Source organism: Eschrichtius robustus, chromosome 6, assembly GCF_028021215.1.
Source record: "Eschrichtius robustus isolate mEscRob2 chromosome 6, mEscRob2.pri, whole genome shotgun sequence".
NCBI lineage: Eukaryota > Metazoa > Chordata > Mammalia > Artiodactyla > Eschrichtiidae > Eschrichtius > Eschrichtius robustus.
The window spans coordinates 91,691,648-91,706,303 of record NC_090829.1 but is presented as its reverse complement, the minus strand read 5'-3'; the positions used below and the strand labels follow the sequence as shown (position 1 = coordinate 91,706,303).

At 37.8% G+C, this 14,656-nt stretch overlaps 1 protein-coding gene across 2 annotated transcripts in view; it reads right to left on the bottom strand.

Moving 5' to 3' along the window:
* Positions 1-14,656, bottom strand: part of CD47 (CD47 molecule) — a 56,321-nt gene that overhangs the window by 20,679 nt on the left and 20,986 nt on the right. For both annotated transcript variants that reach the window (XM_068546786.1, XM_068546787.1), the window contains exon 3: positions 12,448-12,537. In XM_068546786.1, coding sequence (XP_068402887.1) covers positions 12,448-12,537 — 90 coding nt within the window. The remainder of the gene's footprint in view (positions 1-12,447; positions 12,538-14,656) is intronic.

The window sequence follows — 14,656 nt, the reverse complement described above, 5'->3', positions numbered from 1 at the left end:
TCAGAATATATGCAGGAAGTTGGGACGTTTGAATTTGGAAAGGGTCAAAGGAATAGCAACTGTATTTCTACAAAAGAGTATATTGCTAAGCTATAGTTTTGTTCAGTTCCTTCCACAATAAAATCAGTGTATAAAAACACGATTTAATAACAGAATTTGATAATTATGTGGACAGGACCAAGGGAAAGCAATGGGAGTCCAAGATTATTTAATAGAATTCTTTGTAATAATATCTATCATGATGATATTTTACCTTTGTGGATAGAAATTTCCTGGTGCAGTTAATATATGTCTTTACTTCGGTCAGAATGATTTTTCTAATCTACAAAGAAATCATGTTCCATTACTTCTTTTAAATGTGCTTTCGTGGCCTAATCACTTTCAATATTAAGCTAGTCCTCAAGATTGCACTCAAGGACTTAGTAGGATCTCAGGCTGTTGTGATGGAGAATTTTTTTCCTTGAATTTTCCAACAATGATTTCTATAGAGACCCCTAACCAATTGCTATAGAGACCCCTGAGCAGTAACCAAAATCCTTGTGGAAGGAATAATCTTGAGTGGGGACTAGAAAGTTAGCAAACGAAATGAAAGATGCCTAGAATGCACAAATTTGAAATAAATTACAGCTGTCCTCTCCTTGCTCGGTTCCGACATGCATGAATTTCAGTTACCATCATTTAGTTAAATAACACAAGTCCCCCCAAACCAGAGTTCAAATTTCAGCTACCACAATATATTAACTGAGTAACTGCGTAAAGTGTAAACTTCTCTGATATCTCTTCAATTCACAAATCACTACATAAGTAACAGATGTGCATCATGATCAGTGACCAATCATGTTACCCTTTTCGAAGACTGCTGGTGACTGGTCACTGCACGTCTGTCATTCAATTCACACACAGACAGCAAAGCATATGTTGTGTTACCTCCTTCCTGTCTCCCAGTTATAAGCCACTGCAACATTTTACAATGGATAATCAAAAGAGGACACTGGGCAATAAAGGTGAGGGAGCAAAGAAACGAGATGTGATAATGCTGGAAGCGAAATTCGAAAAGAAGGTAACTGGAGTTACAGAATAGCTGACTGTGGAATGTCAACACTACTGCCATTCAAAGAGAGTCTAGATATGCAGCCAGAAGAACTTAGTAAGAGTGAACTTATTGGCATACATGAGGACAATGAGGCGGCTGTGACAAAGAATGAAGATGTCCCAGAGGACGTGACTCTGGCAGAAAAACTTCACATGAAAGGAATTCTTTGAGATGGACAGTTCATGACATTAAAAGTGATGGAAGCTGATTCGATCTTAGAAAGGAGTATGACAATTCACCAGGGCATAGACAAGATGCTTGCTCTGTATTCAGTTATATGAGAAGAAGAGGCAAGCATTTTTCAAACTACTCTTGATAAAATTCTTCAATTCTCAATGTTTTTTATGTTTTAATTTATCAGGTACTAAATAATAGTTTTACTATTTTTTTCATTTCCTAATACATTTATTACTGACAGTAAGAGAGGTTTTAATGTTTCGACAAAAAATTTAAAGGTCACGGAACTATAGTAAATTTTGGCATTTATTATTAGATTGCTTTGCAGAGTTTCAGCTTATACGGTCATGTTTATAGTCCCGCAGTTCTGTGTAAAGCGGGGATTCACTGAATAATACAACAGTTCTAAAGAAGAAAAAATAAGAATAGATACTCCTATCTCAAAGAATTTCAACATGTTATCCAGTTTTTTTTTTTAACATCTTTATTGGAGTATAATTGCTTTACAATGTTGTGTTAGTTTCTGCTGTATAACAAAGTGAATCAGTTATATGTATACATATATCCCCTCCCTCTTGCGTCTCCCTCCCATCCTCCCTATTCCGCCCCTCTAGGTGGTCTCAAAGCACCGAGCTGATCTCCCTGTGCTATGCAGCTGCTTCCCACTAGCTATCAATCTTATGTTTGGTAGTGTATATATGTCCATGCCACTCTCTCACTTCGTCCCAGCTTACCCTTCCCCTTCCCCGATGTTATCCAGTTCTTGATATGGAGTTGAAACTTAATCCTATAAAAACTACAGGTCTTGATGGGCAGCAATTGAAATCATTCATCAAACATCTAAATGATAGAAAATACCTGTTATATTGTCAAAGAGTAAGGAAGGATAACCCTGAAAATCAGCCAGGAACATATAACTGTCAGTGCAGTGGAAAACTGAGTTGGTACAGTTTACAGAACAAAAACAAAATACCTGAAATGCAGTACTATTAAGAAAATTGTTACTTTGGTTAAGGCTCAGTGTTTGATTCTAGGATTCTCTGAGCTGTTTGCTAAGCATAAGATTCTGCTTAAAAGCTTGTAAGTTAAAGCTAAAGGCAGAGGTATTTAGGAACATTTTCCTGTGAGAGACCTTTGTCTTCAAAATGTGGTCTAAGGCTCACCACATTTGGGAGCCCTTGGCTTGGCTTCCAGAGTTTAGAAGTCTTCTCAAGGCTTCTTTCTCAGTAGGATCGATGGCATCCTGAGATACAGTTCAAGATACAGTTCTGGTATAAAGAAACTCTTTCTCCTAAAAGTGAAAGCATAATCTGCTGTCTTTACTGGATGTTTAGCTGACAGAAGGTTTAGGTTTTATCTTGGATCACCAAAAAGAACGACGCTCAGAGCTAGAAAAACCAGAGAGAAAACCCCTGTGGTCAAGTACAGAAAAAGTTAAAAGGAACTAGAAATTTAGAAAGTCATGGGTCTGAGTTACTATTAATACTTTAGAGCGTGTAATATTCTGCACTCTAAAAAATGCAAAACCAAGCAGCAAGCGGGGAAAAAGGGGGCTTTCCTGTTGGTGGAATCCCCAGGCCATAAACAGGAGGCCTCCTACAAAGAGTACCAAGGGAGAAGTAGATTTAGATTCATGTCTCTCCTGAAGATGTGACAGAAGGCACAGAGCAGTGCTACAAAGCCAGGGGCAATTTACATTTCACTTCTACATCTCTAGCATGCCACCCAGGGCCTAGTAATCAGTAGGTACCCTGTCAAAAGACATTTATTGAATAAATAAAGTGGGTCCACATTCTACTCTATAAATAACAGTTTCTTTTACTCAGTGTGTATATCCAGATATAGGTTCACCCTTCTTGGGAAAAGAAAAAAAAAAACACATTCGAAATAATTTCAAGACAGGGAGGCACTATAATGTAGTGGTAAATAGCACTGTTTCAAATCCCAGTACTACCAAGAAACAGTTGGGGGATGGTGGGCAAATTGCCTCACCAATCTGTGCCTCTGCTTCTTGTCTATAAAATGGGAATGATAACAACAGTATCTATCCCCATAGAGTTCCTGAAAGAAGTAAATGTGATTTCAGATGTAGAGTACTTTGCATAGTGCCTATCACACAAAGCAAGAGCTCTACAAATATTTAGGTACTATTATCAAAAACACCTTTAAATGTGAGCACAGGCTGGGTGAATCAAGTATATAGGTACCTCCTACACACACACACACACACACACACACACACTCAACATTTACTCAAGTATATAGGTACCTCCTACACACACACACACACACACACACACACACACACTACATTTACTTGTTCTAAGATGAGCCTAATTAAAAAATTGCCACTATGTGGACATATATACACTACCAAATGTAAAATAGATGGCTAGTGGGAAGCAGCCGCATAGCACAGGGAGATCAGCTCTGTGCTTTGTGACCACCTAGAGGGGTGGGATAGGGAGGATGGGAGGGAGATGCAAGAGGGAGGGGATAAGGGGATATATGTTTAGGTATAGCTGATTCACTTTGTTATACAGCAGAAACTATCACACCATTGTAAAGCAATTATACTCCAATAAAGAGGTTAAAAAAATTACTTACAAAAAAAAAATTGCCACTAAAATATTTTTTTAGGTTTATGATCACATTCCTTAAAATATGATCAATAGAAGGGAATTCCCTGCTGTCCAGTGTTTAGGACTCCGTGCTTCCACTGCAGGGGGCACGGGTTTGATCCCAGGTCAGGGAACGAAGATCCCACAAGGCACGGCCCCCCAAAAAATATGACCAATAGAATAAATATAAAAGAGAACATTTACCCTTACTAACACAAAAATGAAAATTAAGATGATGTTTTTTTAACCATCAAATTACCAAAGATTTTAGAATTATAATGATGTCACGCTTGTGAGGTGAAAGACAGGTATTCTCACCTGCAGTAGTAACTGATACAATGGTGCTGGAAAACATGTTGGCAATATGTATCATGAGCCTTAAAATACCTTCTCTGCCATTTCTAGTGTTACATACCTTTAGTATGTACTAAAGGTATGTAACACTAGATACTTTCATAGTATCAAGAAAACTTGGAAATATCCTTAATATCCATCAGGATGAGAGTTAAGTAAATTATAGTACATCCATAAAAGTAGAGCACAGGCAACTACAAAAAGATTTCTGAAAATACGGGAGGCAAATCAGCATTTACAAGTATGTAAGCTATATGAGTCCATTTATGGTTTTTCCTTTTTCAAGAAAAAAGACAGAAAGGGGAGCAGAAAATTCACTAGAATACCTCAATAGTTTATTTCCAGGCTGTGAGACTCTAGATGATTTTCGTTTTTTCTCTAGACTTCCTATGTTGTATAGGTATCCTAAAGTGATATGTATTACTTTTTTAAGTCAGAAAAACAATGGTAAAGCTTATTTTGTAAGAATATAGCTGATAGTAAATACACTCTTGGGTCAGTCCACTAAAAATAATATGTTACTAATGGTAAGGTCATGATCAGCACAGTTCAATCAATCCAAATGCAACAAATCACACTTCAGTGAAATGATTTCATGATCTTAGAAAAAGGCTATTGCCTATTTAAATCATACGACATAGGCCTTAAGGCCTGAGTCTGCCAATAGGGTTAAAGGCTTTCCTTAACATCAGTAGATGAGGTCTTGGTGCTATACCAGTCTTTTTCTTGATATAAAAGACTTACTGAAATTCTAAGAAAATTTCCACAAGAATTTTAGACACTGTTTTGAAAGTAAGAGTTGTGAAATATCTTGACAGTTGTCTCCCTTAGCCCTTTCTTCCTCTTTTTTGCCCTTTTAGACAAAAGTTGAGAACAGATTTGAAATCACAAAGCATTTCCAGAGTGCCATACATTGAAAAGAGTCCTTAGAATACATAATCAGTCATCTCCCTTCCATTTTTTATGTATCACTTTAGATACACATGACTTAAACTTCTGAGTAAAATTCATGAAACATATAATAGGTCAATCCATTACAATATTTCACTAGCTTTCATTTTATAAAGGTTGCACTAGTGAATAAAATAAATAAATGAAATCAGCCATTAATTACTCCTTGCCTTATATAAATGTTTACTGGCCTTCAATGACTATTTCAGTGTGCTATAGGGAGATGAGAAATAAATCTTACATTTTAAAAGTTTAAAAGTTTTGGGACTTCCCTGGCACTGTGGTTAAGAATCTGCCTGCCAATGCAGGGGACACGGGTTTGAGCCCTGGTCCGGGAAGATCCCACGTGCCGAGGAGCAACTAAGCCTGTGCGCCACAACTACTGAGCCTGTGCTTTAGAGCCCGTGAGCCACAACTATTGAGCCCATGTGCCACAACTACTGAAGCCTGTGCACCTAGAGCCCGTGCTCCACAACAAGAGAAGCCACCGCAATGAGAAGCCTGTGCACTGCAACAAAGAGCAGCCCCCACTCACCGCAACTAGAGAAAGCCTGCACGCAGCAACGAAGACCCAACACAGCCAATAAACAAACAAACAAACAAATAAATAAATAAATGAAGTTTAAAAGTTTAGACTACTGAAAGTAGTCCAGTTTCATTCTTTTCCATATACCTGTCCAGTTTTACCAACACCATTTATTGAAGAGAGACTGTCTTTCCCCCACTGTATAGTCTTGACTCCTTTATTGTAAATTAGTTGACCATAAGTGTGTGGGTTTCTTTCTGGGCTCTCTATTCTGTTCCATTGATCTGTGTGTCTGTTTTTGTGCCAGTAACATACAGTTTTGATTACTAAAGCTTTGTGGTAGAGTTTGAAATCAAAGAGAGTGATAACCTGCAGCTTTGTTCTTCTTTCTTAAGATTGCTTATACAGGGTCTTTTGTGTTTCCATGAAAATTTTAGGATTATGTGTTCCAGTTCTTTAAAAAATGCCATTGGTATTTTGATAGGGATTCATTAAATCTGTAGATTGCTTTGGGTAGTATGGACATTTTAACGATATTAATTCTTTCAATCTATGAGCACAGAATATCTTTCCATTTGTCTGTGTTGTCTTCAATTTCTTTCATCAGTGTCTTATAGTTTTCAGAGTATAGGTCTTTCACCTCCTTGGTTAAATTTATTCTTTTTTGATGCAATTGTAAATGGGATTGCTTTCTTAATTTCTCTTTCTGATAGTTCATTCTTAATATATAGATATACAACAGATTTCTGTATATTGATTTTGTATGCTACCACTTACCGAATTCATTTACCAGTTCTAACATTTTTTCCATGGAGTCTTTAGGCTTTTCTATATTTAGCATCATGTTATATGTAAATATGACAGTTTTACTTTTTCCTTTCCAATTTGGATGCCTTTTTATCTCTTTTCTTGTCTGATTGCTGTGGCTAGGACTTCCTATACAATGTTGAATAAAAGTGGTGAGAGTGGGCATCCTGTCTTGTTTCTGACCTTAGAGGAAAAGCCTTCAGTTTTTCTCCATTGAATATGATGTTAGCTGTGGGTTTGTTATATGTGGCCTTTATTATCTTGGGTACACCCACTTTGTTGAGTGTTTATCCTAAATGGATGTTGGATTTTGTCAACTGCTCTTTCTGTATCAATTGAGATAATCAAATGATATTTTTCTTTTGTCTTGCTAATGTGGTGTATCATGTTAAATTAATTTGTGGATATTGAACCATCCTTGCGTTCCTGGGATAAATCCCAGGTGATTGTGGCCTATGATCCTTTTCATGTACTGCTGAATTCATTTTGCTGGTATTTTGTCAAGGATTTTTACATCTATGTTCATCAGGGATATTGTCCTGTATTTTTTTTTTTTTTTCTAGTGTCTTTGACTGGTTTTAGTATCAGAGTAAATCTGGCCTCACAGAACAAATTTGAGGGTATTCCTCCTTCTATTTTTTTGGAATAGCTTGAGAAGGATAGGTAATAACTCTTCTTTAAATGTTTAGTAGATTTACCTGTGAAACTATCTGCTCCCAGACTTTTGTCTGTTCAGAGTTTTTTGATTACTAATTCAACTTCACTTCCAGTAACTGGACTGCTCAGATTTTCTCTCTCTTCCTGATTCAGTCTTGGAAGATTGAGTGTTTTTAAGAATTTATGTATCACTTCTAAGGTTGTCTAATTTGCTGGTGTATAACTGTTAGTAATAATCTCTTATGATCCTTTGTATTTTTGTGGTGTCAATTGTAACTTCTCTTTCATTTCTTATTCTATTTATTTGGGCCCTTTCTCTTTTTTTCTTGAAGAGTCTGGCTTAAAGGTTCATAAATTTTATCTTTTCAAAAAGCCAGCTCTTAGTTTCACTGATCTTTTTTTACTGTTTTTTTCTTAAGTCCTTTTATTCATTTATTTTTGCTCTGATCTTTACTATTTCCTTCTTTCTACTACTTTTGGGCTTTGATGGTTCCTCTTTTCTAGTTCCTTTAGGTATAAGGTTATATTGTTTATTTGAGATTTTTCTTATTTCTTGATGTAGGCCTATATCACCATAAACTTCCCTCTTAGAACTGCTTTTGCTGCAATGCAAAGATTTTGGATCATTGTGTTTCCATTTTCATTTGTCCCAGGTATTTTTTAATTTCCTCTTTTATTTCTTCAGTGACCCAATGGTTGTTTAGTAGCATGTTGTTTAGCCTCCACTTGTTTGGGTTTTTTCCATTTTTCTTCTTGTAACTGATTTCTAGTTTAATACTTTTGTGATAGGAAAAGATGCTTGATATGATTTCAATCTTTTTAAATTTACTGAGACTGGTTTTGTGGCTTAGCATGTGATCTATCTTGGAGAGTATTTCACGTGCACTTGAAAAGAGTATGTATTATGTTGGTTTTGAATGGAATGTTCTATATATGTCTATTAATTCCATCAAGTCTGATGTGTCATTTAAGGCCAATATTTTCTTATTAATTTTCTGTGTAGATGATCTATCCACTGATGTAAGTGGAGTATCAAAGTCCCCAGCTATTATATTACTGTCAATTTTCCTATACTACTTGCTTTATATATTTAGGTGCTCCTTTGTTGAGTGCATAAATACTTATGAATGTTATATTCTCTTCTTGGATTGGTCCCTTTATCCTTACGTAACACCTTTTTTTTTTTTTTTGTCTTCTCTTAAAGTCTTTGTTTTAAAGTCTATTTTCCTTGATATGAGAACTGCTACCTCAGCTTTCTTTTTGTTTCCATTTGTAAGGAACATACTTTTCCATCCTCTCACTTTCAGTGCATGTATGTCTTTAGGTTTGAAGTGAATCTTTTGTAGGCAGCATGTAGATGCGTCTTGTTCTTGTGTCCATTCAGCCACCCTGTGTCTTTTGATTGGAGCATTTAGTCCATTTATATTGAAAGTGGTTATTGATAGGTATGCACATTTATTGTCATTTTGTTAATTGTTTTCTGGTTGTTTTTGTAGTTCTTGTCTGTTCCTTTCGTCTTTTAGTTTCTTCCCTCGTGGTTTGATGATTTTCTTTAGCTTTGTGTTTCAGTTCCTCCCCCTTTACTTTTTGTGTAGCTTTTATAGGTTTTTGGTTTGTGGTTACCATGAGGTTTATATACATGAACCTATATACACAGCAGATTGCTTTAAGCTGATAGTCACTTAAGTTCAAACACATTCTGAAAACTACATTTTTACTCCCCCCAACCATGTTTTATGTTTTTGATGTCATATTTACATCTTTCTATTTTGTATACACAAATAACACTTACTGTAGTTATACTTGATTTTACAACTTTTATCATTTAACATTCACTTTTTAAGTGACAATCCACTGCCTTTACTATATATTTGCCTTAGCAGTGAGAGTTTTCCTTTCATATACTTTCTTATCTCTAGTTATGACCTTGTCTTCTCCACTTAAAGAAGACCCTTTAACATTTATTGTAAGGCTGGTTTATGAACCAGCTTGTAAGGTGGTGATGAACTCTTAGTTTTTGCTTGTCTGGGAAATTCTTTCTCTCTCCTTCATTTCTGAATGACAACCTTGCCAGGTAGAATATTTTTGGTGGTAAGATTTTTCCTTTCAGCATTTTAAATACAGCATGTCATTCCCTTCTGGCCTGTAAAATTCCTGCTGAAAAACTGGCTGATAACATTATGGGAATTCCCACGATTGTGACTAGTGTTGCTTTGCTTTTGCTGCCTTTAAAACTATCTCTTATCTTTAACTTTTGTCATTTTAATCATGATATGTCTTGGTGTGGATCTCTTTGGGTTCATCTTTCTTGGGACTCTCTATGCTTCCCGGACCTGAATATCTCTTTCATCCCCCAGATCATGGAAGTTTTAGCCATTATTTCTTCAAATACATTTTCTGCCCCTTTCTCTCTCTCTCCTCCTTCTGGGACCCCTATAATGTGAACGTTAGTATGCATGATGTTGTCTCAAAAGTCCCTCAAACTATCCTCTTTTTTTTTTTTTTTTTGACCACAACAAAAGCAACAATGATTGCAATTACCAAACATGAAACACACTCATACTATGTCATAATACTGACAGTCAGTCCAGTAATCCTCCACTGTAACAGCTCCTTTACTTTGCAGTGAAAATTGATTTGTATATTCTTTGCCTCTGAGTCCTTGTGGGATTTTTTTTTTTAAATTCAGACAGAAAGTCACAAAAATTATACTCATCCTCATCAGTTCACTCAGTCCCATGTAATTAATTTTTTTTTTTTTCATCTTGATCTTTTGTTAGCACTTTTATGAGTTCATCAGTTTTTCATTAGAGTTCTGAAAATGCTTATTCATTCAGTTCAGCAGTGCAGTCAGTTACCAGAAACCTGTACAAACTATCCTCATTTTAAAAATTCTTTTTTTCTTTTTTTCTGTTCAGTTTGAGTGAATTCTAGTACTCTGTATTCCAGATCACTGATCTGTCCTTCTGTATCACCTAATCTACTGTTGATCCCCTCTAATGTATTTTTCACTTCAGTTATTGTATTCTTCAGTTCTGACGGATTCTTTTTTCTATTTTCTAACTCTTTGTTGAAGTTCTCACTGTGTTCATCCACTCTTCTCCAGAGTTCAGTAAGCATCTTTATGATCATTACCTTAAACTCTTTATCAGGTAGATTGCTTATCTCTGTTTCATTTAGCTCTTTTTCTGAGAGTTTCTCTTGTTCTTTCATTTGAAACATATTCCTCTGTCTCCTCATACTGCCTAATTCTCTGTTTATTTCTATGTATTAGGTAGGTCCATTACATCTCCCAATCTTAGAAAAGTGGCCTTACGTAGATGTCCTATGGGGCCCAGCAGCCAGCTTCCCTATGGCTACCAGAGCCAGACGCTCCAGGGGTATCCTCTATGTGGATAAAAGGGCTGTTTGTGCCCTTTTATTGTGTGTGAGGTCAACTCCTGTGGGCACACCGGTGGGCAGGATAGGCTCCCCAGCACTGTTGGCTGTGCAACCTGTCAGCATGCAACTGCTACAAGTCACATGATTGCTGGTAGGCTGTGCCAGCCCCCAGAGCTAATATGCTAGAGGGAGGATTCCAATATGGTGCCCACCAGTGCAGGTGTCAGAGTGGTAGAACAAGATCACAAAAATGGCTGCCACTAGCATCTCACTTCTGGGGGGAACCCCAGCTGCCTCCTGTCTCTCAGTGAGGCTCTCCAAGACAAGCAAGTGGGTCTGACTCAGACACCTGTCAAACTGCTGCCTCTGTGCTGGGACTTGGAGCAAGTAAGTTTCTGCGCACACCCTTTAAGAGCAAAGTCTTGGTACCCTACAGCCCTCTGGCTCTCCCAAACATAAGTCCCACAGGTATTCAAAGTCAGACGTTTTGGGCACTTGTATTCATGGTTTAGGACCCCCAGGATGGGGAGCTGGATGTGGGGCTTGACCCCTCAAGTCCTCGGGGAGGATCTCCATTGTTGATTTTCCTCCTACTTAAGGACCCTTAAGTGTGGGTCCTGACAAGACCACACCTCTTCCCCTCCTACTCATCTTGTTGTGGTTTCCTCTTTATATCTTTAATTGTAGAGTACCTTCTCTGTTAGTCTTTAGGTCATTCTCAGAGACAGTTGCTCTATAAGTAGTTGTAACTTTGGTGTACTGTGGGAGCAGGTAAGCTCAGGGGCTTCCTACTCCGCCATCTTGATCACTCCTTCTACGTCATCCTATCTTGTCAACACCAGTGTAGGCTGTAACCATATCTTTTTTTTTTTTTTTAAATTATTATTATTATTTTTAATTTTGGATTTATTTATTTATTTTTGGCTGTGTTGGGTCTTCGTTTCTGTGCGAGGGCTTTCTCTAGTTGCGGCAAGCGGGGGCCACTCTTCATCGCCGTGCGCGGGCCTCTCATTATTGCGGCCTCTCGTTGCGGAGCACAGGCTCCAGACGCGCAGGCTCAGTAATTGTGGCTCACGGGCCTAGTTGCTCCGCGGCACGTGGGATCTTCCCAGACCAGGGCTTGAACCCGTGTGCCCTGCATTGGCAGGCAGATTCTCAACCACTGCGCCACCAGGGAAGCCCTGTAACCATATCTTTACCAAAGAAAATACTGTACGTGTAAATGCTATGTAAACATTAAAACCAGTTGAGTCAAAGGTATTGTTATTATCAGGATTCCCAATGTTCATTCTTAAGAAGTTAAGGGAAAAAAAAAAAAAACCTTCTTAGGAATTAAAAGTGAAATGAGGGCTTCCCTGGTGGCACAGTGGTTGAGAATCTGCCTGCCAATGCAGGGGACACGGGTTCGAGCCCTGGTCTGGGAAGATCCCACATGCCGCGGAGCAACTAGGCCCGTGAGCCACAACTACTGAGCCTGCGCGTCTGGAGCCTGTGCTCCGCAACAAGAAAGGCCGCGATAGTGAGAGGCCCGCGCACCGCGATGAAGAGTGGCCCCCGCTTGCCGCGACTAGAGAAAGCCCTCGCACAGAAACTAAGACCCAACACAGCCAAAAATAAATAAATAAATAAATAAATAAATAAATAAATAAGTAAATTAAAAAAAGGAGTTCCTTAAAAAAAAAAAAAAGTGAAATGAAGCAAAGTATGAAGGACAATATAGACTTCAAGGAGAATATTAATATTGACTGTATATTCTTATTTACCACGTTATCATGCTTGCTAATACAATTTGGTTAAATAAAATAATTCACCAGCATTGCCTGCCAGAAATAACAATTTAACCACTAAAACATAAATGAAAAATAGAAATAAGTACTTACTCACAACACCAAACTGTCCCCAGAATAGAAGTATAGCCAAAATTGGGAAAATAACAGTGAGGATATTTTCATTTGGAGAAAACCATGAAACTGGGAAAAGAGAAAACAAAAATCACAATTAACATTTACTATAATCACTGTAACTCCTGGCCATGATTAGTGAACAATATATTTTATTGTGGAGATGGAAAATAAAAACAATTAATTAAAACTTTGGCCTTAAAATAAGTAACAAATTATACATATAATTTAGCCTATACAGCAAATTTTACTTATGAAACAAGAAACTAGTTCGTTAAGTGCTTTTCACCACATTTTCCCTAACCTATGACTTCTGGAAGGAGGTAATATGGTACAGGAGCTGAGAACAAGGTTCTGCAGCTACAGCGCCTGGCTTTGAAACCCAACCCTAACTTACAATCTCTGTGATCTTGGACAAAGTCTTAACACCTCTCTGTTCTTCAGTGTCCTCATTGTTACACTGGGACAACTGGACTGTTGTGATTGTTAACGAAGTTCATACATGAAAAGGGCCTAAAACAAATCTTGGCACTTACCAAGTGCTCAGTAAACATTAACTACAAATATTATTATGTGCTCCTACAGTGAACACCTGTAGGTGTAACATGCCAAGAATTTACCTTAAACCAACAATGAAGTCTTTCTGTAAAGACTTATTCAGGGTATCAAAGTGAGGTAGTTGTACAACTGAGTACCTTCACCTTACTCTGACTAAAACCAAGACAGATGTGAGCCCTAGCTTTTCTCAAACTTACTCTGGAATAGAAGACGTATTTATGAATAATTAGGCTTCAGATGATTGTTTACATTTAAAGTAACATGAGGGGCTTTAGGTATTAAGCGGTTTACAAGTTACCTAGAGAATGATAATATGAAATGATATGTTCTATATAAAGGAAATTGTGATTTTAAGTCTTCAAAAAGATTTGTTGAGAACTTTTGAAAAATTAAGTTTAATTGCATCTCATCAACTCTTAAGACGATAATTTTACCTGTGAAATTTCCTCTCTAACAACAAAGCCAAGTAAATGCACTGAAAGCATTTCAAAGTTTGCCTGTAAAGAGGGAATGTGCTGTGCACATTTTCAAATCTTCCACTGCTCTGCCTCTGTATCAGCATGCAAGAAAACTTGTGGGCTTTCACACAGTAATACTAGCCATGCATTTCTTGTGTCAGCTTATAATGTTAAGCTCTGGTAAATGTTCACAACAATCCACAGAATTCTATCTCACAGATATTAACTTTCCATCATCTAGCATTTTGCGCTACACATAGTAGAGACTCAATTGCTTTGTTGCTGAAGGTTCCAATAGTCAAAAAAATAGTGAGTGGGCTTCCCTGGTGGCGCAGTGGTTAAGAATCTGCCTGCCAATGCAGGGGACACGGGTTCGAGCCCTGGTCTGGGAGGATCCCACATGCCGCGGAGCAACTAAGCCCGTGAGCCACAATTACTGAGCCTGCGCGTCTGGAGCCTGTGCTCCGCAACAAGAGAGGCCGCGATAGTGAGAGGCCCGCGCACCGCGACGAAGAGTGGCCCCCGCTTGCCGCAACTGGAGGAAGCCCTCGCACAGAAACGAAGACCCAACACAGCCAAAAATAAAATAAATAAATAAGTTAATTTAAAAAAAAAAAATAGTGAGTGAATGAAAGACAGTTTTTTGGGGTGGGGGGGTGGATGCTCTCATGGTTGCAGATCTCTACTAAGAGACAGATGTTTTCAGATACTCTGAATTAATACCTTAATTTCCAACTGAATTACTGAGCATCTTCCTATACCAAAGAAAACCCATTTCAATTCAGTCTAAAATCCTACCAGGAAAAACCTTCATGAATTATCTTTAGTTTTTCATATCTAATGCCCAAGGGATTTGGTAAAAGCTCAATGATCTAATTACTATTCTTAACCTATTTTTCTCTACTTGCTTTATGATTTTTTTTTGAGTTGTGTACGTTAACTCCTCAAATCCTCACAACTATTACATGCCTCCTTATCATTGAGGAAACTGAGGCCTAGAGAATTAAGGGTCTTAAGTATCTTAAATCTTCATGTCCCAAACTGACTCCTGACACTCCTCCCCCTACTCCTTCAGCAAACCTACCCTCTCAGTTTTCCCCATTTCAGTAGTGGTGACCCCATTTCTCCAGTTGCTCAAGCTAAAAACCTTGGAGTCATCCTTGACTCCTTGA